The sequence below is a fragment of the Helobdella robusta genome (assembly GCF_000326865.2).
Source record: "Helobdella robusta unplaced genomic scaffold HELROscaffold_38, whole genome shotgun sequence".
NCBI classification, from domain to species: Eukaryota; Metazoa; Annelida; class Clitellata; order Rhynchobdellida; family Glossiphoniidae; genus Helobdella; species Helobdella robusta.
Genome location: NW_008704829.1, coordinates 1373706 through 1399085, shown reverse-complemented (window position 1 = coordinate 1399085; position 25380 = coordinate 1373706). Strand labels below are relative to the sequence as shown.

Below are 25380 nucleotides of genomic sequence, written 5' to 3'. Positions count from 1 at the left end.
ACCGTGACGTCATTTTTTTCTCAAATATCTCGCAAAAACAAAAACAAACAAGCAAACAAATTGAAACGAAAATAAAATAAAAAAAGAAGTTAACTAACACATTAAAGTTAAAAAATGCAAAATAAATAGAATTTAATAATAAAAATATTAATAATTATTAATAATAATTAATAACAACTATTATTTTAATCACAATTACAAATATCCGTAAATAATAATAAAAAATTGTTCAGAATAAAAATACAATGGGGAATTGTAACTCTAAATTTGTATACAAGAATAATCATGAAAACGGCTCTAATGAGGGTAAAATAAAAATTATAATAATAATATTATCATTTTATTATTAATAATTATTGTTTCATTTTTATTTATTTATTTGAGGTTTCGACAACACATACACGTGCGTGTGATAGCCATAACCGCTAAACTATCTCACCAACCAATAATAATTATATAATATTACAAATAATTTAATTAATTATGTTGACTATATTTTTGACTTTTAATATAAATAATTCTATTTATATTCAATCAAATTGCTCTGGCCGTAAGATTAGCGAGTGTGAGTGAGTGTAAGAGAATGAAGGAATAAAATGAAAAGAAAAACAAGAAGAAGAAGAAGAAGAAGAAGAAAAGTAAAGAGAAAAGTAGAGAAAGAGAGAGAAAGAGGGAGAGAGAGAAAGAGAGAGAGAAAGATATATTTATCTATTGTGTTTTTCAATTTAAATTTATATTTGATAATCAGATTGTTTTGCTCGCAACAACTTCGCCGTGTCACAGCAACAGCAGCAACAACATCACCATCAAATAATAGAAGACAGTTCGCCAACCAACATAGAATCGTTCATGGAGAATTTGTCAAACATTTTTATCAAGTCGTTCAACTAACCATTATAACCCCACGAACTTCATAAGTGATGGAGAAGTAGTTAAAAAAGGAGGTAGAGATTTCCGAAGAAAATGGCCTGAAAAAGCAGACGCTGACTTAACATAAGAGTGTTTTACAGGAGGTAAGAAGAAGTGAAAACGAGAAGACGATTGTAAACCGGGATGTTTAAGTTTAATTAATATCATTAATATAATATATCTGGTTAATACTTAGGAAATAATTAATATTTGCGTGTTCCTAATTTATTGCCCCTATCTAAAAGATGATTTTGTGTTGGAAAATAATTGAAACAAAGTGGATCAATTAAATGATTAAATAAATGAGTGTCATAAAATACATGATAAAAGCAAAAAATACACAATATATAAAAAATAATCGTTTACACATATCACACGCTAAATGATTTATTAACAAACATTTTTTATGAACTTGCAATTCTATGGCTCAGGTTTCACAAGGCACCTTTATAATAAATGTAAAAGTCGATTGTTGTTTATATCAGCAAAACTTTTTTGGATTTACACTGGCGTTATTTTCGCTACGAGCCAGTTTTAGTTAGAGAAAAATTTTTGTAATTAGGACAGACGTGCGAAATTTTATAAAAAATATTTTTTTTCTCAATAAATTTGTCGTCTGGAGATGTTAATTGAAATACCGTTGAGAGATACGGACGATGAAGTTGGGAATTTTCAGTTAATTTTTTTTTAATTTTTATCTATAAAAAATTTAATTTTTTAATTTCATTTTATTAATTTATTTATTATAAATAGATGGCGTATTAGTTTTATATTTTGTCAGTATTCGTTCGCCTATTTCTTATTTGGCTTTTGTTGAATTATTCACCAAAACAAAATTGAAAAAAATATTTTCAAATAGAATATAATATATTTTATTAAAATTTATTCAATAAAAATGTAAAAATAATTAGGTCATTGAACTGGATTTGGACCAACTGCCGGAGGGGAGTGAGGTGCTGACCATCTTGAGGCAGGAGCAAGCCCCACTCAGTAATTGGGTCACCCTGGCAGTTAGTTTTGTTTCATATCTTTTGGGGGAATTTTTTATGAATTTCATTAGCTTTATTTTATATCTTTCAAAATTATATAGCTAATACACACATCCAGCTAACACAGAACACCAAACTTAGCACACATCCCCACACTAATAGCTAACTTAACACATATCCCCGCACTAATAACTATCTTAACACACATCCTCACACTAATAACTAACTTAACAAACACAAATACGACAGCACGCTTACTACAAGCAAGGCTTCTCCGAAGACTTTGTGAAGATTTTGGAAAGGGCTCGAACTGAAGCCAGCATAAACTACACTAACTACGAACGTGATCAGATGGCTGCCTTCGATAGCCTGGCCGCCTACTATGTCCAACAAGCCCACAAAGAAAAAAATAAAGACAAGAAGAGAGAATTTTTCACACAGGCAACATTGCTCTACACCATGGCAGATAAGATCATTATGTATGACCAGGTTAGTTATGGGAGTGCCATGAGAATTTCATTCATTCATTTATTTGTTCATTCGTTCATTTGTTCATTCATTTGTTTATTCATTCATTTGTTCATTCGTTTGTTCATTGATTGATTGATTCATTCATTCATTCATCACTTTATTGACACATCTGATTAGCAGTCATGATAGTTATAAAATTAAAGTACATTTTTATATTACATTTTAACCAGCCAATAAAATTGATCCGTATATTTTAACCAAGCAATAATATTAGTTTAACTTATTTTAACCATCCAATAGAATCATTTGCTGGGCCGAGCGTACTTCTGCTTATTGGAGGGTGACAAAATGGACCAGGCAGATGCCCAGTATAATTTCGTTCTTGGACAGGTTTATAATCATCATCATAATCTTATCACCATCATCATCATTATCGTAATCTTATCATCATCATCATCATAAGTCTTATAACAATTGTTATTATCGTCATTCATCACTTTTTCTTCATCATCACTTTTATCATCATCACTTCTATCCCCATAATCATCATCATAATCATCATCATCGCTTTTATCATCATCATCATCACTTCTACCATCATCATCAACATCACTTCTATCACCGCCATCATCACTTCTACCACCACTATTGCCATCATCATCGTCGTCGTCATCACCGCAATCATCATCGTCATCATCATCGTCATCATCTTGAACAGTCGCAGAACAACATCCCGGCACTTCTGGGGAAGGCTTGTATACTGTACAACAAGAAGGATTACAAGGCAGCCCTGGCTTACTACAAGAAAGTTCTCCGGATCAAACCGGATTGCTCGGGATCCGTCAGGTACGGGATCGGCCTCTGCCTCCTCAAGCTGGGAAAAACCGAGAGGGCGAAGTTTGTAGTTGTCTTTGTTTATTTGTATCTTTTGTTGTTGGTTTGTTGTCTTTGTTTACTTGTATCTTTTGTTGCACGGTCTGGTAGTTGTCTTTGTTTATTTGTATCTTTTGTCGTTTGGTTTGTTTTTATCGTTTTGGTATTATGGTCATATAAATTCACTAATTACACTAACCATCTTTCAGATACGCATTCTTGAGGGCCCTGGAACTTACCCCCAACTGCGTGGGGGCTCTGGTGGGGCTCGCCATCCTCGAACTAAACAGCGAATCCACCGAGTCGATAAAACACGGGGTGCAGTTGTTGTCGAGAGCCTACACAATTGACCCTTCAAACGCCATGGTCCTCAACCATCTGGCCAATCATTTCTTCTTTAAGAAGGTTTGTTTGCTGTCGGCTGTTATCATTCATTCTTTATATATTCGTTCAGTCATTCAACTTATCAATCAATCATTCAACTTATCAATCAATCATTCAACTTATCAATCAATCATTCAACTTATCAATCAATCATTCAGCTTATCAATCAACCATTCATCCAACATACAAATCACTCAATCAATCAATCTTCAATTAACTTAACCTATCAATCAGCAAACTCACCGACCAATAGGATTACAGTAAAGTTCAGCACCTCGCCCTCCATGCCTTCCACAACACTGAGAACGAAGCTATGAGGGCCGAAAGCTGCTACCAGCTTGCTAGGTCCTTCCATGTACAGGTCTGTTTGTGTGTGTGTGTGTGTGGTGTGGTGTGGTGTGTGTGTGTGTGTGATTATCATCATTATCATTACTTCAACTATCATCATCACCATGACCACCCTCATCATCATCATCATCATTACTTCAACCATCGTCATCATCATTATCATGACCACTCTCACCATCATCATCATCATCATCATTACTTCAACCATGGTCATCATCATCATAACCACTCTCACCATCATCATCATGACCACCACCACCACAGGGTGATTACGACCAGGCATTCCAGTACTACTACCAGGCCACCCAGTTCTCCAGCACCAACTTCCTCCTCCCCCATTACGGACTTGGACAGATGTACATTTACAGGGGAGACAATGATAGCGTAAGTAAGGGTGTGGTGGGATGAGTGAGAGAGAAAAAGAGAAAGAGAGAGAGAAAGAGAGAGAACTGTGTGTATCTGAATGCTAACGCAATTTGTCAGATGATTATACATTAAACTGTTTCAAATATGATCTTCTGTATATTGACTATCACTTATACCATCATCATCATCATCATCTTCACTATCATCATCATCGTTGTTAACATCGTCATCATCATCTTCACCATCACCATTAACATCATCATCGTTAATAGGCCATAGGCTGTTTTGAGAAAGTTTTGAAGGTTCAGCCGAACAATTACGAGACGATGAAAATTCTGGGCAGTCTCTATGCCGGCTCTAATGACGTCAACAAGTTGAGTCTTGCCCAGGTTCGTTTCTTTGGTTGGTTGGTTTTTAGGTTAGTTGATTGGTTGATGGATTGATAAATTGATTGATTGATGATTGGTTGGTTGATTGACCAAACATACAACTCCACACCTAAGCAACACTTGAAGAAAGTGACGGAACAGTTCCCAGATGATGTGGAGGCCTGGATCGAGTTGGCGCAAATCCTGGAAAGAAAGGATGCAGAGGTTGGCAGATTGATTGATTGATTGATTCATTCATTCATTCATTCACTCACTCACTCATTCATTCATCCATCAATTCATTCATTCACTCATTCATTTATGCATTCACTCATTCATTCATTCACTCATTCATTCAACGTAGGAGGCCTTATCAGCTTACAAAACGGCCAGCAACATATTGAAAGAGAAAGTGAAAGCAGAAATCCCTCCAGAAATTCTGAACAATGTCGCCGCTCTGTACTTCAGTATGGGGAATTACGTCGAGGCCCGAGTTAGTGATTAGGAAAAGTAGAGATGTGCTTTGGGGATATTTCTGTTGTCCTAGTTTAATGATGTTTTATTTGTTCATTTATTTATCCAATCAAATTCAAACAATCCATTAATAGTTTTTTTTAAGCTAAATTATAATCATTGATCCAAAAACATTCAATCCAACAATTTTTTTTAAGCCTACCCACTCAGCCAACCAATCGACCAATCAGTCATTCCATTTTTCAAATTAATCAATCAACCAACTAATTAATCAACCAACCAACTCCAATCAATCAACCAACCAACTCCAACCAACAGTTCAACCATTCAATCAACCAACCAAATAACTCCAACCAAATATCTCCAACCAAATATCTCCAACCAATCAACCAGTCAACCAACTCCAACCATCCAATCAACCAACCAACCACAGAACTATATATAAATTTGTATTATATAATATTCATATAAATTTTATTTACTTAAATTTTTTTAATAAATTATATAGAAATAATGTTTCGCCAAATGCTAAAAAAATTCATTTTGAGTTTTAAATCTAACAAGAGTGGACATAGTAGACACAACAATGAATTCCATTTGCCAGTTTTAAGAACTGAATTACTTAGAAATAGCACCCTAATATCTGGCCATAGATTGTGGAATAAGTCATCACGAGATATCCCAAAAAAATTACATGTTTCTCAAAATTCAATTTTCATACTTTTTCTTCCTTCTTAAAATTTAACAACGATTTAATAACTCTCTTATTATTTGATGTTCTTCAACAATGATTCAAATTTTTTTTTATATATATTTCAGTATGCTAACATTTATTATTTTAAATTTGTTAATTATACCGCTATATTAATTTTGACATTTAATTCTTGCCTGGACAATTTTTATGACTTGTTGATATTCTAGCTAACTTAACAAGCTCTGAATACGGGCTTCTGGTCTTACTTAATAAATGCTTTAATTAAATGGTTAATTAGTTAATTAACCATATATAATTAACCATTAAATGGAAATTAATTAGTCAATTAACCATGTATGATTAACCATTAAATGGTTAATTAGTTAGTTAATTAACCATGTATAATTAACCATTAAATGGTTAATTAGTTAATTAAATTAATGGTTACCCCAGAACTTCTACGAACAATCGCTGGCCCGATCGAAGGAAGAACTGCCAAGCGATGAGACGTATTACAGTGCTATCTCCGTTACGATTTCGTACAATCTCGCTCGCCTGTACGAGGCTACTAATGACTATGACAAAGCCAGTAGCATCTATAAGGATATTCTTAGGAAGCATGCTAATTATATTGATTGTTAGTTTATCTGTCTGTCTGTTTATCTGTCTGTCTGTTCGCTTGTCTTCCCATATGTTTGATTGATTGATTGTTTGTTTGTTTGTTTGTTTGTTTGTTTTTTTGTTTGTTCGTCTATCTATCTATCTATCTATCTATCTATCTATCTATCTATCTATCTATCTATCTATTTATTTGTTCGTTCGTTCGTTCGTTTGTTTGTTCACCGTCGTAATTACTGTCATCATTATCATCATCATTATCGTATTAATTATCACAATCATCATCATTATTGTATTAATCATCACAATCATCATCATTATCACATTAATCATCACAATCATCATCACCACTACCACCACTAGGTTACCTTCGTCTCGGCTGCCTGGCACGTGACAAGGGGCAAATCTACGAAGCCTCGGAATGGTTCAAAGAGGCCCTCCAGATAAATGCAGACCACCCAGAGGCATGGTCTCTCATTGGTCAGTTGGTTATGATGACGATTCAGCTTCTTCTTTTAACATTATACTGGCATCATTATCATCTTCATCGTCGTCATCATCATCGTTGTCGTCATCATCATCATCATCTACTACTGCCACTACCACCATCAGGTAACCTTCACCTTGCGAAACATGAATACGGACCGGGGCAGAAAAAATTCGAGAAAATTTTGAGTGGGCGTTCGAAGGACGACCCTTACTCTATGGTAGCCCTCGGGAATGTCTGGCTGCAGACTCTCCATCAGCCTATGAGAGACAAGGATAAGGTCTGCTTGTTTGTATCACGTGGTCTGCCTGTTTGTATCACGTGGTCTGCTTGTTTGTATCACGTGATTTGTTTGTGGCGGGCGCGAGATTTTGTTTAGTTTGTCTTGTTTTTTTTCTCCTATAATTTTTTCTTATATTTTATATGTATCAATTTTCTTCATAATTAATATTTTTCTAAATGTTGTGTGTGGATGTGTTTGAATGTGTGCGTGTGTGTGTGGATGTGTGTGTGCACGTGTTGTGTCACGTGGTTTTATTGACACTCCGACAAATAGGAGAAGCGTCATCAGGATAGAGCGCTGCAGATGTACAAGGGGGTCCTGAGGAATGATCCAAGGAACATCTGGGCAGCCAATGGGATAGGTTAGCTTGTTGATTGATTGATTGGTTGGTTAATTGATTGATTGTCTGATTGATTGATTGATTGATTGATTGATTGATTGATTGATTGATTGATTGATTGATTGATTGATTGATTGATTGATTGATTGATTGATTGGTTGATTGATTGGTTGATTGATTGGTTGAGTGGTTGGTTGGTTTGTTAATTGATTGATTCATTGATTCATTGATTGATAAATTGAAAAATGAATTGCTGAATGAATGAGCAAATAAATAAACGAATGAACGATTAATCAATCGAGTTAATCATCTCATTTCAATCACTGATCATCACACCAACATCCTCACCATCACCACCAACATCACCATCAATCACCACTACCGACAACGCCATCATCACCAGGATGCGTTTTAGCCCACAAGGGGTACATAAACGAGGCGAGGGATGTTTTCTCCCAAGTTAGGGATGCAACAGCCGAGTTCCCGGACGTCTGGATCAACATAGCCCACATCTACACGGAGCAGAGGCAGTTCATTGCAGCCATCCAGATGGTCCGTGGATCGACTGAGTGAATGTCTGGATGGGTGAATGAGTGGATGAATGAAGGTATGAATGAGTGAGAGATTGAGTGAATGTCTGGATGAATGGATGTGTGGATGAATGAATGAATGAGTGAGCGAGTGAGTGAATGACTGCATGACTGCATGAGTGAATGTCTGGATGAGTGAATGTGTGGTTGAATGAAAAATGAAAATTTTAACTTCATCGTTAATCGAAATTCTCTCTCTTTCTCTCTCTCTCTCTCTCTCTCTCTCTCTCTCTCTCTTTTACTCACTTTCTTCTTTCTTTCACACACACGCAAACACACACACACACATCTCTCTCTCACTTTTTTCACATACACACACACACACTTACACAAACACACCATTTTCACACCGATTTTAACACACACACACACGCCATCTGTCCCTTCCCCTGATTTGCAGTACGAGAACTGCAGTAGGAAGTTCTTCAAGTACCACAACACTGACATCCTAACCTACCTAGCGGTGGCCTACTTCCGGGCCGGCAAGCTTAAGGAGTGCAGACAGGTGCTCCTGAAAGCCAGACACGTCAATCCAGGTGGAAATTAATCATTCATTCATTCATTCATTCGTTCGTCCATTCATTCATTTGTCCATTCATTCATTCAGTCATTCAGTTATTCAGTCATTAATTAATTCATTCGTCCATTCATTCATTCATTTATTCATTCATTCGTCCATTCATTCATTCATTCGTCCATTCATTCGTTCATTCATTCATTCATTCATTCATTCATTCATTCGTCCATTCATTCATTCATTCATTCATTCGTTCGTCCATTCATTCATTTGTCCATTCATTCATTCAGTCATTCAGTTATTCAGTCATTAATTAATTCATTCGTCCATTCATTCATTCATTTATTCATTCATTCGTCCATTCATTCATTCATTCGTCCATTCATTCGTTCATTCATTCATTCATTCATTCATTCATTCATTCATTCGTCCATTCATTCATTCATTCATTCATTCGTTCGTCCATTCATTCATTTGTCCATTCATTCATTCAGTCATTCAGTTATTCAGTCATTAATTAATTCATTCGTCCATTCATTCAATCGTCCATTCATTCATTCATTCATTTATTCATTCATTCGTCCATTCATTCATTCATTCGTCCATTCATTCATTCATTCATTCGTCCATTCATTCATTCATTCGTCCATTCATTCATTCATTCGTCCATTCATTCATTCATTCGTCCATTCATTCATTCATTCATTCGTCTATTCATTCATTCATTCATTCATTCATTCATTCGTTCATTCAATCAATCTTTCTATAAACACATACACACAGAAATACACAGACGTACACACACACACACACACACACACACAAAGAGGCCAATGTACAACAACCCTACCTCTACACTCCCACAGGCGATACAGTGCTGCTGTACAACATTGCCCTTGTACTGCAGAAGCTGGCAACTGCCGTGTTGAAAGACGAGAAGAGTAACTTGAAGATGGTGCTGTCCGCTGTCCAGGATCTAGAACTGGCACACCGGTTGGTTGGTTGGCTGGTTGATTGACTGGCTGGCTGGTTGGTTGGTTGACTGGTTGATTGACTGGTTGGTTGGTTGGTTGATTGACTGGTTGGTTGGTTGGTTGGTTGGTTGGTTGGTTGGTTGGTTGGTTGGTTGGCTGGTTAGGTTGAATGAATAGATGGATAAGCCAACATTCATTCATTCTTCTTCCTCCACTCCAGCTACTTCACCTACCTAAGTCAGAAAGGTGACAAAATGAAATTTGATCTGGCACAGGCTGCACTCGAAGCCAGGCACTGCGGCGATCTCCTGAGCCAAGCCCAGCACCACATGGTCACGGCCAGGAAGTTGGATGAGGTAGAGCAGGAACAACGTAGAAAGCAAGAGGAAGAGAGGGAGATGATAAGAATGAAACACTTGCAAGAACAGGTGTGTGTGTGTGTATTGTTGTGTGTGTGTATTGTTGTGTGTGTTTGTTGGATTAGAGACGCTTATAAATTGATTGAAAAATTGACTGAATGATTGAACAATCATAATTGGTCGAGATGTCTAGCTGCTAACTTACACATACACACACACACACACGCACACACACGCACGCACACAGTTGGAGAAGCAGAGATTGAAGGAGGAGGCAGCCAAGAAGTTGATTGAAGAGAGGCAGAAGTACATAGAGAAAACAAAGAATCTAATAATATTCAATATGGAGGAGGAGAAACCAAAAAAATCTAATAACAGATCGGTTTGTTGTTGTTGCTTCTATGTTTCTTGTTTTTATGTTGCTTTTAAATATTTAAATCATTGCAAGGAGTTTAAATCCGACTACCCTTTTATTTTTTAATGATCGATCGATTGAGTGGTTGAATGAACGAACGAAAAAATAAATAAAGTAACGAACGAATGAATGAATGAATGAGTGATTGAATGATTGAATGAACGAAAAAATAAATGAAGAAACGAATGAATGAATGAATGATTGAATGAACGAAAAAATAAATGAAGAAACGAATGAATGAATGAGGAAACTCTCTCTACACAAAAATTCCTAACTCTACCCTTCCTAACCCCCGCCCGTCAGCGTAAGCACTACGAAGCAGACGACTTCGCATCGGATGTCGAACACGAGCGAGAGAACCAACCGAAGAAGAGAAGAGGAAGAAAGAGTGGGGGTGCATCTAATCTCCAGAGATCGCCATCTTCATCTTCGTCTGCGTCTGATGATGATGGTGACGGTGATGGTGATGATGATGCCGATGGTGGTAGTGGAAGTAGTGATGGTGGGAAAGAGGGCGACGGTGAGGATGGAGATGCAGAGGAGAAGAGAGCTGAGAGGTATCGTTTTTCTTCATCTTCTTCTTCCTCTTCTTCTTATTATTATTATTATTATTATTATTGTATGTTCTTGATTCCATATTTTTTACATCTTGTACATCGTGAGTTATCAGTTTCATTCATTCATTCACTCACTCATTCATTTATTCGTTCGTTCGTTTAGTCATTCACTCCTTTATTCGCTCATTCATTCATTCGTTTACTCATTCATTCCTTTATTCACTCATTCATTCACCAGATTGAAAAAACGACAAGAGCTAAAAGAAAGAAAGCGCCAAGAAAACAAAGAAAAACGCAGGCAGCGAAAGCAGCAGCAGCGAAAGCAGCAGGAGAGGGAAAAACCCAGCAGTAGCAAAAAACGAAAGCAGCCGCCCAAGAAGGACCCCGTGGGGGACACGGACGGTCTGACCTCGAAACAGAGGTCAAAGGTCGTCTCCAAGGCCATTATATCTTCAAGCGAGGATGATTCGAGCGATGATGGTCAAGGCGGGAAAGCCAACGCTGGCGGTTCAGTTGTGGCTACACAGGTTTGTAGGGGAGGGTTGAAATTGAAAGTGGGCAATTTGAGTCGGTCCGGGTGACCAGTTGGGGTTTTCCCAGTTTGGAATTCTCGAAAGTTGTTCTTTTTAGATTATTAAGTAGGAAAATTTGTTTGGATGTTATTTTTAGATTCTGTGTTTTTGCGTGTGCCTCCTTAGGATCATAAGAAATTTTGTTATTGGTTGATTGGTTTATTTATATTTATTAATTAATTGATTGATTGATTGGTTGATCAATTTTTGATTGACAGGTCCTCAGCCAGCCCACCATCCCTCCACCCCCAGCCTACAAAAGTCGACCGAAATCATCAGACATCGGTTCGTCATCGTCATCAGTGTCATCACTATCATCATCGGAGGGCGATGATGATGATGAGGATGGTACGGGGGATGACGTCACTGAGAAGAAGAAGAGGAAGAAGAAGCTGAAGAAGAAGAAGAAGACGGCCTCCCCTAAGAGAAGAAGAATGTCTAAAAAGATGATGAAGAAGAAGAATGATGACGATGACGAAGACGACGATGATGATGGAAAGAAGGGGAAAACAAATAGACGAAGGAAAAGAAAAATGACGTCATCGTCGTCTGATAATGACGACGGTGATGATGGCGGCGATAAAGCTGAAGAAGAAGATGATGAAAGTGATGATAGTAGTAGTAATACTAGAAGAAAAAGAAGGCGAGTTTCTAATAAGATGAGTGATGATGATGATGGTGGTGGCGATGATGATGATGATACCGGAAGAGGTAGGCAGAAGAGAGAGAGAAAGAACAAGAAGATGATCAACCTACAAGATGATGATGATGACGACGACGATAATAATAATAATAATAATAATGATGATAGCAACGGTAATGATGATGATGGTGGTGGTGGTGATGGTAGCGATAATGAGGGAGCTTCATCACATAAAAGTGGCGATGAGGATGGTGATGAAGAGATGGAAAAAGATAATAATAATAATAATGATGATGATGATGATGATGATGGTGGTGATGAAGATATGGAAAATGATAATAATAATAATAATAATAATGATGATGGTGGTGATGACGATGGTGGTGATGAAGATATGGAAAATGATAATAATAATAACAATAATAATGGTGATGATGATGATGATAGGAATGGTGATGATGATGATGATAATAACAATAACGTCGATAATAACAACAAAGACGACGATGATGATAATGATATCAATAATGATGATGATGATGATAATGATCGAAATGTTCAGTCTGGTGGTGATGATGATGATGACGATAACAATAACAATGGTAGCAATGATGATAATGATGACGAATAAAATCCTTTCTTGGTGACAATTATTATTATTATTATTATTATTATTGCTTTTATTATTATTGTTATTATTATTCGTGCAAACTTTACTACTATTGAACATTCACACTTGTATATTAATGAATGTGTGTGTGTGTGCGTGCGTGTGCGTGCGTGTGTGTGCGTGTGTGTAATATTTAAGTACGTGCTTGGTCAAGTAACATAAAATAGCATTCAGTATAACAATGCTTGTCCATTTTATTGATAGAATATTCGTTAACAAAAAATAAATCATCGGTTAATTGGTTAATTAAAAATAAATCATCAGTTAATTGGTTAATTAAAAATAAATCATCGGTTAATTGGTTAATTAAAAATAAATCATCGGTTAATTGGTTAATTAATAATAAATCATCGGTTAATTGGTTAATTAATAATAAATCATCGGTTGATTGGTTAATTAAAAATAAATCATCGGTTAATTGGTTAATTAAACTGGAATTATGTCAGACAAAAAAATGTCAGAAAAAGAATGTTCAGACATCTTAATATATATGCACCACTAACGGTTGCTAAGGGGTCTCTAGGGCTGAGGTGCCTCCCACAATGAAAATTAGAATTAAGGTAGAGTAGAACAAAACCTCTACATAAATTTCGACTGAAGGTTGTTTCAGCTCTCCGCAGCAAAAACAAATTTGGTTAATTTTCAAAACAGAAACGTTGATTTTAACAGAAAATTCAAAAAAAAATATCACCGATCCAAGCCCTTCAAACATAAAATTTTCTGACCAGCGGTTAATTAATAAATTACGCCTCGGCTTCTTCATTTTCGGTTTCTAAGCACAGCGATTCTTCAGTTTCAGTTCCTTTGATTTTGTATACGGCGATAAAGTTACCGCCGACATAACTAACGTACAGTATGTTTTGGCTAGTTATTAGGGTCTTTTTGGGATTATCAAATGTTTGTATTTTCAAAAAATATTTTAGATTTTTATCAAGAATTAAAATTTCACTTTGAAGGCAATCACTGATGACGTATATGTTGTCGTAAATGTCATGAGACAAGTAAGCTTTTGTCATTCCGGTATATTGGTCTGAAAAGCCATCACGTGTTCGGAAAATATACACGCCTGAAACACGGAAAAGTTCTTGCCAAGTAAGAGTTTGTTGTGCACCCTGTCCCAAATCTAAATCAAAACCATTTGGTGTGTTTTTATAAAGGTTGTTACATATGAATAAACCAAGACCGCTCTCTGAGGCTATCACAAGTTTTTCACAGTTCATCTTTAAAACTTGAAAGATATACGTGTTCATATCAATAAAACTTTTAAAAATGCTTGATTCTTGCAAAGAGTTACTTTCAATTTCGTAAAGTGCGCCGTTACTAGCAGCCAAAATATTTTTCCCGGCTAGAGAGAAGCAATTTATGTTTCTTATTTCTAGGAATTCTAGACCATTTACTTTCATTCTACTACTCAAATCTGCAATAGGACTGTAAATCTTTTCCTTAAAAATGTTTTGAATCATATCGTCGTAATAATAATAAAAGTTATCATCACAACTCAAAATGTCTCCTAGATTTAGAAAGCCGTCACCGATATTTTCAGTTGAAACTTCTTCGGGATTAAGGAGGTCTTTTGTGATAAACTCGTTTCCTGAAAAAATGTAAAGTTTGTCGTTTGAGATAGTGAAACACGTCACAGGCACTCCACATTTGATTTCTTTAACCAGAGTAACGAAGTCACGTCCAACACCTATTCAACCGACAAATAATTCGTTACGGTTAGTAAAAAATGTAAATATATATATATATATATATATTATTTTCATACTAACAAATCTTCTTAATTGAGTTTTGAAAAATTTGTGGAAACAGCCGAAAGTTGTCTTGCATCTTCTGGTAGTCTACTTGATAAATTGGATACTCAAATTTTTTCGTTATTTTGAAATCAACCAGGACTTCATCTTCCACGACCTCATTATCAGTTAAGTATTTGACATCCTCTAATTTGTGTTTATAATCTGTTAGATTGTCCCGCAGTTGCTGGAATGGTTTCAAATATGGATGAAGCTTGCTGGTCAGAAAATCATCCACTGCTCTCATTAAATAATTTTTAATTTCTTTAACAACCTCTTTAGTAATTTCTTCCTGAATCTTCATTATGTTCACGTCGAGTTCCTTTATTTTCTCATCATTGGACGCTATCATCTTACTCAGAACTCGTTTGTTGGCTTCAACCCTCTCGGAGGCTAGCATCATATCATGTCTGTTGTGTGTGGCGACCAAGCAAACAACACAGGCCGACTGTCGACATGTCTTGCAAATGAGCTCAATATCTTTACTGTGAACAGGGCAGAGATATCTTTGAGGAGGCTGAAACATTGCTAACGAAATTTTGCAATTTGAAACATAAGTGTAAGATCAACTAAAATAGATAAACAGTCGTTTTTTATCTATTAAAATGTTATTTTTTGATAATTATTATTGAGAGTATAAACAGTTTAGCAAAGTCACTTCCCAGATACACGAAAATGAAACGAGATTCATGGGAAAACCTCAGCACACGCCTATGCTACCTGTACTGGCAAACGCTTGTAGGAATGTCAGATTTTATTCTTATAAACTTTTTGTTAAATACAAATTTAGAGATTTTAAATACTTTTTTATTAAAAATTATAAAAGTTTTATCAACAAGAATTATTAGAAGACAAATTTTTCATCTTTTAAATTCATATGTAACAGTTTAAATATCTAGTAGCTAAACTCGTAAACCAAAACTTTCAATATTTGTGAAAACTTAAACTTTACTGTTGAATATTAAATAATGTAATGGTTAAAGTGTCGGGCAGGGAAAACAGATCGCGGTCAACAATAATGAATAACATTCGTGAAGTCCTTGTGTCACTTGTTGAATATCACCACATTTCAACTACTACGAAGTGTTAAAGACCGGGTTTTGTGGAGGTCGATGGTCACCAATGTCCTGAAAGGATAAGGCACGAGAAAGAAGAAAGTGCCAGAATGACATGACATAATGTAATATAATTAACGTTACACTTTACAGAATATTACATGCCATGTTTTTTTATTTCAAAATCTTCATTTTTTTTAAATTTGTTAACTTTACGTTACATATTTCAATATCTTCATTCATTTTTTCGTAGTACATTGTCTATGTACTAACGTTTAATTTTTAATTTCCTATTTCACTTTTTAAAGTCTACACCTTATACTCTATGGCCATAATAAAATTATTAAAAGTGAATCTCTAGATCCATGTGTTTGTAAGTTTCTTTCAATTTTAATTTATTTTATAAATAAGTATTTAATTGTGAAAAATCATGAAAAAATCGATCGTAACTACGAAATCCGGAAAGACTTTTACCGGTTTGTTATTAAAATTTTTCATTTTAAATTTTCATTTTGATTTTTGCACAAACACTATAACTACACTAGACACAAATAATTAAAAACTGAACCAAATTAGTTATTATAGTTATTAGTCATTAGTTAGTTTTAGTAGGATTTACAATTACAATTAGTGATTTTCTTTTTCATCCTAATTCTAGAAATTGATTGAATACTGAGTGATAACAGATAATATAATATAATAGAATAACAACATTAAAACTTCAGAATTTAATTTATTTAAAGATTAAATAGTAAATTTAAAATTAAATTAAAGACAGAAGTGAGAAGTCAATTGTTTTTAATATTGATGATAATTTTTTCATTGAATATGTTACTTTTTAATTTTTATTTACAAATACTTTAGTTAGAATATTGATTTATTAATTATTATCGTTTATTTATTCATTAATTAATCAAAAGGTAATTAATTGATCAATTATAAAATTTTAGCCAGGCGAGCAGTAAATCACATTCCTGACGAATTATTACAAGACCCAATCTTGAAAGAGGCCATTAATAAAGTACTAACCACTGATTCTAATTAGAATTTAGATTGAGGATAACTGATAGATTATTTTATTTTATTTAGTTTTTTTTTAATAATTTTCTCTCTAGATAAATTATTAAATAATAAATATATTTTATGAAAATTCTAGCTACCCGCCAATTATAACTTTGAAATTTATAAAACAATATGGAAGATAAAGTCGAACAACATCAAGAAAGGTACATATGTATGTATGATTATATATAGTTATATAGTGTTATATACGGTTATATAGATTTATATATAGCTGTGTAGAGTTATTGATCGTCCTACCTCGGGGAACCGGGTCTCTGGACGCAAAACGAAGATTGATTGATTGATTATATATAAAAATATATAGTGTTATATACGGTTGTTAATATGTATATATATAATATATATATATATATATATATATATATATATATATATATATATATATATATATATATATATATGTGCGTGTGTGTATTTAGTGTGTATGTATTATTTTTGTTTCTGTCTGTATGTGTAACTCATATTTTAATTTTTTTATTTTTCATTAAATTTTTTTTATGTCAGTTGCTCTACAGTTCCCAGAAGGGCTGCTTATGTTTGCCAATCCAATTGCTGACATTATAGAGGAGTGAGTGAATGAATGAATTATAGGATTGAAGAAATGAATGAATGACGGATTGAAGGAATGAATGAATGACGGATTGATAGAATGAATGAATGACGGATTGATGGAATGAACGAATGAGAAAATTGAAGGAATGAATAAATGAATGATGATTTGGAAACATGAATTTAAAGAAATTATATTAGACTGGGAGGATGATTTTATGAGGATCATTTCATCAGTCAACTAACCAATCAATCAACCAACCACCCAACCAATCATCCAACCAACCGACCAATCAGCTTTACAGATAGCGAGGTGATGATTTTGGGTGACGTAACGTACGGTGCCTGCTGTGTCGACGACTTCACTGCAAAAAAACTCGGGGCCGAGTTACTCATTCACTATGGACATAGTTGTTTGAGTTGGTGATGGTGGTAATGATGATAATGGCGATGATGATGATGATGGTGATGATGATGGCGACGATGATGATGATGATAATAAGAATAATATAAATGATAATAATATTTTTTAAATGTTTCTCCTCTAAGTACCGATAACCCAAACTCAGGGCATTCAAATGCTTTATATATTCGTCGACATAAAAATTGACTCTCTACATTTCGTCGAGACGTTAAAGTTCAATTTCCAAAGCAACGATGGTGTCCACAACAACAACAACGTCAACAACAACATCAACAACAACAACGTCAAAATAAACAACAACATCAATAACAACATCAACAACATCATCTACAACAACAACATCTACAACAACAACATCAACTACAACAACAACAACAACAACAATGATGATGATAACATCGACAACGGTGATGTCAAGTTGAACAACAGCGAAAGGAATGACGTCATCAAAAAGATTGCTCTTGTCAGCACTGTACAGTTTATAACAACCCTACAGGTTGATGTCGTTGGTGTGGTCACTGCAGCTGCTTCTTCTACTGCTGAAGTCGACGATTTTGTTGTTGCTGATGATAATGATGTTGTTATCGTTGTTGTTGATGATGGTTTTGTGTTTGCTACTGATGGTGATAATGGTGGTGGTGATGATGATGATGTCCTTATTTGTGGTGTCAGTAAAGGCATCATCATCTTCGTCTTCGTCGTCATCTTCTTCTTCATCGTCATCATCAGTAAAGACATCATCATCTTCTTCGCCATCATCATCATCATCATCTTCTCCATCATCTTCATCATCATTATCAGGTAGTTAGTAAAGAGCTGTCTAGTCATTTCGACATTCTCCTACCCCAGTCTAAACCCCTGTCTCCAGGTGAAATTTTGGGGTGCACTTCTCCAAGATTACCTAATGATGTTGATGCTATTGTGTTAGTTGGTTGGTTGGCTGGCTGGTTTGGTTGGTTGGTTGGTTGGTTGGTTGGATGGTTGGCTGGATGGATGGTTGGCTGGTTGGTTGGTTAGTTTGTTTGTTGGTTTGGTTCATTAGTTTGTTTGTTTGTTGGTTGACTTGTTGGCTGGTTGGTTAGTTGATCAAGCAATTAATCGACTAATCAGTCAAACCAATTAACCGACCGACCAACCAACCGACCAACCAACCAACCGACCAATTAGGTATCTCGGTGACGGAAGATTCCACATTGAATCGATCATCATTCACAATCCAGGCGTACCTGCTTTCAAGTAAGAATGGTGATTCACTTTTAAACGTTTCACAGCAACAACAACAACAATAATAATAATACTAGTAGTAGTAGTAGTATTAATAATAATAATAATATTAATAGTAATAATAGTAATAATAATTTCCAAACAGATATGACCCCTACAGTAAGACATTCACCAGAGAGAAGTACGATTTCGAGATGTTGCATAAGAATCGGAAACAGGAAATAGATCGAGCCAAAGATTCTAAATGCGTGGCCGTCGTCATGGGCACGTTGGGGAGGCAGGGATCTCCGAGGGTTGTTGAGGTCCGTTTTGATGATGATGACGAAGATGATGACGATGATGATTATGATGGCAGTTACGATGATAATAATATTATTGTTTTTATTATTATTATTATCCAACAACAATTTTACAGACCCTGAAAGCGAAACTTCGATCACGTGACAAAGATGTCGTCGTCATTCTGATGACGGAATTGTTTCCAGATAAGTTGAAACTCTTCGAAGATATTGATGCGTTAGTCGGCTGGTTGGTTGACTGGTTGGTTGGTTGATTGATTGTGATTGGTTGATTGTGGTTGATTGTGATTGGTTGATTGATTGATTGATTGACAGATGGGTCCAGGTAGCGTGTCCAAGACTCTCCATAGATTGGGGTACTGAGTTTCATAAACCCCTACTAAATCCGTACGAGGTCAGCTAATACTTTCATCATCATCATTATTGTTACTATTATTATTATTATTATTGTTGTTGTTGTTATTATTGTTATTATTATTATACGCAGGCCAACGTGATGATGAAGTCGTTGGAGTACCAGCAGACGTACCCGATGGACTACTACGCCAACAACAGCCTCGCCGACTACGCCGTTAATTATAAAGCGCTACATCATTTATTATGATTATTGTTGTTGTTGTGATTATTATTAGTATTATTATTATTATTGTTATTATTATTATTATAGTTTTCCAGTCTAATTTCAAATGATTATTTTTCTATTTCAATGTTTTTGGGTTTGGATTGATTGATTGATTGATCTATGGATTGGTGAATGATTGATTGGTTGATTGATTTGATTGATTGATTGGTTGAATGTATGTATGTACGATTGATTAACCGATTGATTGAAGATAACATTTTATTTTGATTGATTTAACTTACTAAAACATTGCAATAATTTAATACGTGAATCGATCAATCAATCTAATTTATACTCGAGTTTACTTTTAAAATTATAGTTGCCATTAGCAACGTCGTTAATTAATTAGAGTTTATCACTATTACATTCATCCAGTTGTTAGCTTGTCTGGCCGGCTATTCATTTCAAAATGAATAAATACATATAAATTTATTTTCACAATTAGTTAATTGATATAATTAAATTAATACTAATCCAATTAATCGTAAAAATAGTTTCAGTAATAATAATAATAATAATAATAGTAATAATAATAAACCGCAAAATGTTCCCGACAAAACACTTGACTGACGTGCAGCAAAATGAATTGATGAGGGATTTGGTTGCCAGACAGCTGAAGAATCAGAAATTATACACTAACTTTTTTGTTAATCCTAACAAACCTGGTTGGTTCTGTATATCTATGTGTGTGTGTGAATTGTGAATTGTTTCGTATTGTATACTATTAGTGTTTGTCTTTCTCTCTCTTTTCCTCTTTCTATCTCTTTCTTTTCCTCTTTCTCTCTCTCTCATTTTCTTATTTATAATTAATAGTAAAATTTATATTACGTAAATTGTAATTCTGTCTTTTCACTGTAGCCCCATACGTTACTGATAAGCCGACGAGTTTCATTGAAGAGCCATTGAAAGAGGAATGTAAGTGGCTGATGATGTTGCTGATAATGATAGTGAGGATGTTCTCTAATTATTCGATCAATTAATCCTCAATTAACCGATCAATTAATTAACCACTAATTAAGCCATTCGATCAGTAACAATCAATTAAACCGTCAATTATTTTATCGTCTATTGAACCGAAAAATTGCCAATTAGAACGATCAATCAAACACCAATCAACGACTTATTAACAACCAATTAACCGACTTTTTGATTAGTCAATTAACCGACATTTTGATCAAGTCAATTAATTTTCTATCCAACCGAATATTTCATCCATCCCGTTTTGAGGTAAATTTTTAGCAGATTTCTGCGTGAATGACAAGCCGCCTGTAGAAAAATATAAGTACCCACAAACAACTAACATGGAATACGGCTGGGTCCAGAACGAAGACGTCAGTTTAGTCGGTTATGATTATTGGTAGTAGCATTTCTAGAAGTAGTAGCGACAGAAGTAGTAATAGCAGCGGCAGTAGTAGTAGCAGTTAGTTAAGTCAAAAAGTAGACGCGTAAATCAGCGCATTATACAGCTTTCTTTTGTAATTGATTGGTTGATTGATTGATTGATTGATTGATTGAATGGTTGGTTGATTGAGGTATATTGGTTGATTGATTTATTGATGAGAATAGCGATAATGACGATAATGATGATAGCGATGATGGTGATGATGATAATGATCTTCTCAGTTATACAAGGAAAAGTTCAACAAACGTTTCAACCATCACAAAAGCAAGACAGACATGTACCTCTATATGCAACCTAAAGCAACTGCAACAACTGACAGTGCTGCAATGATTGGTCTTGCTGGGACGGATGATAGAGAGATGGAAAAGAATAAAAGAATGGTTCTGATTGATTGATTGGTTGATTGAATGGTTGGTTGATTGAAATGAATGGTTGGTTGATTGATTGATTGATTGATTGCTTGATTGATTGAATGATGAATGGTGGTAATATTATTATCGTAGATAAGATGTATCAGTCATTTATCAATTCACCAATCAATTAACCAATCAGCCATCCAATTAACCAATCAACCATCCAATTAACCAATCAACCATCCAATTAACCAATCAATCAACTATCTATCCAACCAACCGATGAATCCATAGGGTTCTTTGAAGATGTCGCATCTGAATAAGTCAGCTGCATCCGGACGTTCAAATCCCGAATTAATCCAAACTCAAAACCCGAAAACTTCTTTACTGGGTTCAAACAGTCCCAAGATGACTGCGGCCGCAACTATGACCGAAGTGCCTAATCCGGATCAAAATCCGGAACAAAATCCAGAACCAAAACTGAAGGAGCAAATGAATGAATGAATAGTATTTGTTTTTTAATAGTTTTTTTGGTCGGTTAATTAAATTTAATTGACTGATTGACTAATTGATTTACTTTTGAATCTTCGTAACTTTGATTGATTGGTTAGTTATTTGATTAAATGATTGATAAATTGGTTGGTTGGATGTCCATTGTTGAAGTGGAGAACTCAATTTTTAAATGTTTTGAAAAAAAAAAATTTTTATTCATGTCATTTCAGTTCATTTTCATCATTTATATAATTTTGGGTTCAGTGTGTGGGTTCGAATAATGCATTTCGTCACTTTTAAAATTTTTTTTAAAACTTCGTTCACTTTTAAGCGTCCTGATTTTGAAAAATTCGCAACATTTTAAAATTCCTGACACGAAGTTTGCCGGTTTGTGAATAATTTTTCACTAATTTTCAACCATCCGTAAAATTTAATTTTGAAATTTAACCTATTCATTCAATAAAAACTTGAAGTCCTGTTTAAATTTTTTCAAAAATTTCACTTCCAGCTTAAAAGTTTAAGTTTAGAAAAGAACTTTTAGAAGTTAATAAATAAAGTTTGGCAGCTGCAGAGACGAGGAAAAGCAGGGATGTGCTCACTTTCACAATTTCCATCTGTGGTCTCGGTGAGTAGTTTGGCGACGGCCTGCGAGAAAAATGGACACTTAATATCGTGCAAGAGTAGCACTAACCAGGTTGGTTGACTTATTTTTATTTTAAAAAATTATTTATTTGTGATGTGTGTATGTGTTGCGTGTGTGGATATGTTGTGTGTATGTGTGTGAAAGAGAAAAAAGAGAAACAGATAATACTCATTCATTCCTTTATTCACTCATTCATTCACCAGATTGAAAAAACGACAAGAGCTAAAAGAAAGAAAGCGCCAAGAAAACAAAGAAAAACGCAGGCAGCGAAAGCAGCAGCAGCGAAAGCAGCAGGAGAGGGAAAAACCCAGCAGTAGCAAAAAACGAAAGCAGCCGCCCAAGAAGGACCCCGTGGGGGACACGGACGGTCTGACCTCGAAACAGAGGTCAAAGGTCGTCTCCAAGGCCATTATATCTTCAAGCGAGGATGATTCGAGCGATGATGGTCAAGGCGGGAAAGCCAACGCTGGCGGTTCAGTTGTGGCTGCACAGGTTTGTAGGGGAGGGTTGAAATTAAAAGTGGGTAATTTGAGTCGGTCCGGGTGACCATTTGGGGTTTTCCCAGTTTGGAATTCTCGAAAGTTGTTCTTTTTAGATTATTAAGTAGGGAAATTTGTTTGGATGTTATTTTTAGATTCTGTGTTTTTGCGTGTGTCTCCTTAAGATCATAAGAAAGCTTGTGAATGGTTGATTGGTTGATTGGTTTATTTATATTTATTAATTGATTGATTGATTGATTGGTTGATCAATTTTTGATTGACAGGTCCTCAGCCAGCCCACCATCCCTCCACCCCCAGCCTACAAAAGTCGACCGAAATCATCAGACATCGGTTCGTCATCGTCATCAGTGTCATCACTATCATCATCGGAGGGCGATGATGATGATGATGGTACGGGGGATGACGTCACTGAGAAGAAGAAGAGGAAGAAGAAGCTGAAGAAAAAGAAGAAGACGGCCTCCCCTAAGAGAAGAAGAATGTCTAAAAAGATGATGAAGAAGAAGAATGATGACGATGACGAAGACGACGATGATGATGGAAAGAAGGGGAAAACAAATAGACGAAGGAAGAGAAAAATGACGTCATCGTCGTCTGATAATGACGACGGTGATGATGGCGGCGATAAAGCTGAAGAAGAAGATGATGAAAGTGATGATAGTAGTAGTAATACTAGAAGAAAAAGGAGGCGAGTTTCTAATAAGATGAGTGATGATGATGGTGGTGGTGGCGATGATGATGATGATGGTGGTGGCGATGATGATGATGATACCGGAAGAGGTAGGCAGAAGAGAGAGAGAAAGAACAAGAAGATGATCAACCTACAAGATGATGATGATGACGACGACGATAATAATAATAATAATAATAATGATGATAGCAACGGTGATGATGATGGTGGTGGTGGTGGTGATGGTAGCGATAATGAGGGAGCTTCATCACATAAAAGTGGCGATGAGGATGGTGATGAAGAGATGGAAAAAGATAATAATAATAATAATAATGATGATGATGATGGTGGTGGTGATGGTGGTGATGAAGATATGGAAAATGATAATAATAATAACAATAATAATGGTGATGATGATGATGATGATGATAACAATAACGTCGATAATAACAACAAAGACGACGATGATGATAATGATATCAATAATGATGATGATGATGATGATGATAATGATCGAAATGTTCAGTCTGGTGGTGATGATGATGATGACGATAACAATAACAATGGTAGCAATGATGATAATGATGACGAATAAAATCCTTTCTTGGTGACAATTATTATTATTATTATTATTGCTTTTATTATTGTCTTGTTATTATTATTGTTATTATTATTCGTGCGAACTTTACTACTATTGAACATTCACACTTGTATATTAATGAATGTGCGTGTGTGTGCGTGCGTCCGTGTGTGTGCGTGCGTCCGTGTGTGTGCGTGTGTGTAATATTTAAGTACGTGCTTGGTCAAGTAACATAAAATAGCATTCAATATAACAATGCTTGTCCATTTTATTGATAGAATATTCGTTAACAAAGGATAAATCATCTGTTAATTGGTTAATTAAAAATAAATCATCGGTTAATTGGTTAATTAAAAATAAATCATCGGTTAATTGGTTAATTAAACTGGAATTGTGTCAGACAAAAAAAAATTCAGAAAAAGAATTTTCAGACATCTTAATATATATGCACCTCTAACGGTTGCTAAGGGGTCTCTAGGGCTGAGGTGCCTCCCACAATGAAAATTAGAATTAAGGTAGAATAGAACAAAATCTCTACATAAATTTCGACTGGAGGTTGTTTCAGCTCCGCAGCAAAAACAAATTAGGTTAATTTTCAAAACAGAAACGTTGATTTTAACAGAAAATTTAAAAAAAAATATCACCGATCCAAGCCCGGCGATTCAAAAAATTTTCTGACCGGCGGTTAATTGATTAATAACGCCTCGGCTTCTTCTTTTTCAGTTTCTAAGCTCAGCGGTTCTTCAGTTTCTGTTCCTTTGATTTTGTATACGGAGATAACGTAACCGCCGAC

At 35.2% G+C, this 25380-nt stretch overlaps 5 protein-coding genes across 5 annotated transcripts in view; 4 read left to right on the top strand and 1 right to left on the bottom strand.

Moving 5' to 3' along the window:
- The window catches only part of HELRODRAFT_176603 (hypothetical protein), a gene marked incomplete at both ends in the record, with an annotated part of 7374 nt that extends 6483 nt beyond the window's left edge, over window positions 1–891 (top strand). The window contains one exon of the mRNA XM_009023935.1: window positions 749–891. Coding sequence (XP_009022183.1) covers window positions 749–891 — 143 coding nt within the window. The remainder of the gene's footprint in view (window positions 1–748) is intronic.
- Window positions 892–1531: 640 nt separating this feature from the next.
- Window positions 1532–12862, top strand: HELRODRAFT_84028 (hypothetical protein; the record flags this gene model as incomplete). Its single annotated transcript, XM_009023806.1, has 24 exons — window positions 1532–1570; window positions 1821–1919; window positions 2148–2387; window positions 2670–2759; window positions 3088–3266; window positions 3452–3647; window positions 3880–3987; window positions 4239–4368; window positions 4620–4729; window positions 4844–4933; window positions 5073–5201; window positions 6330–6513; window positions 6858–6974; window positions 7107–7261; window positions 7538–7625; window positions 8008–8156; window positions 8595–8730; window positions 9578–9704; window positions 9906–10113; window positions 10292–10426; window positions 10847–11016; window positions 11315–11528; window positions 12089–12266; window positions 12348–12862. The coding sequence occupies 24 exons, from the start codon at window positions 1532–1534 to the stop codon at window positions 12860–12862; spliced, it is 3786 nt and encodes a 1261-aa protein (XP_009022054.1).
- Window positions 12863–13644: 782 nt separating this feature from the next.
- Window positions 13645–15220, bottom strand: HELRODRAFT_176601 (hypothetical protein; the record flags this gene model as incomplete). The annotated part of the gene is made up of 2 exons (XM_009023934.1): window positions 13645–14591; window positions 14674–15220. The coding sequence occupies 2 exons, from the start codon at window positions 15218–15220 to the stop codon at window positions 13645–13647; spliced, it is 1494 nt and encodes a 497-aa protein (XP_009022182.1).
- Window positions 15221–16689: 1469 nt separating this feature from the next.
- HELRODRAFT_83835 (hypothetical protein) lies at window positions 16690–19932 on the top strand (the record flags this gene model as incomplete). The annotated part of the gene is made up of 12 exons (XM_009023780.1): window positions 16690–16770; window positions 16906–16975; window positions 17337–17400; window positions 17679–17800; window positions 17931–18043; window positions 18260–18301; window positions 18607–18728; window positions 18973–19041; window positions 19175–19331; window positions 19445–19545; window positions 19644–19722; window positions 19816–19932. Coding segments are annotated over 12 exons (1137 nt in total), but the record flags the coding sequence as incomplete, so codon positions are not given.
- Window positions 19933–20494: 562 nt separating this feature from the next.
- The window catches only part of HELRODRAFT_176599 (hypothetical protein), a gene marked incomplete at both ends in the record, with an annotated part of 6835 nt that continues 1949 nt past the window's right edge, over window positions 20495–25380 (top strand). The window contains 6 exons of the mRNA XM_009023933.1: window positions 20495–20615; window positions 20809–20865; window positions 21178–21281; window positions 22763–22891; window positions 23063–23332; window positions 23604–24029. Coding sequence (XP_009022181.1) covers window positions 20495–20615; window positions 20809–20865; window positions 21178–21281; window positions 22763–22891; window positions 23063–23332; window positions 23604–24029 — 1107 coding nt within the window. The remainder of the gene's footprint in view (window positions 20616–20808; window positions 20866–21177; window positions 21282–22762; window positions 22892–23062; window positions 23333–23603; window positions 24030–25380) is intronic.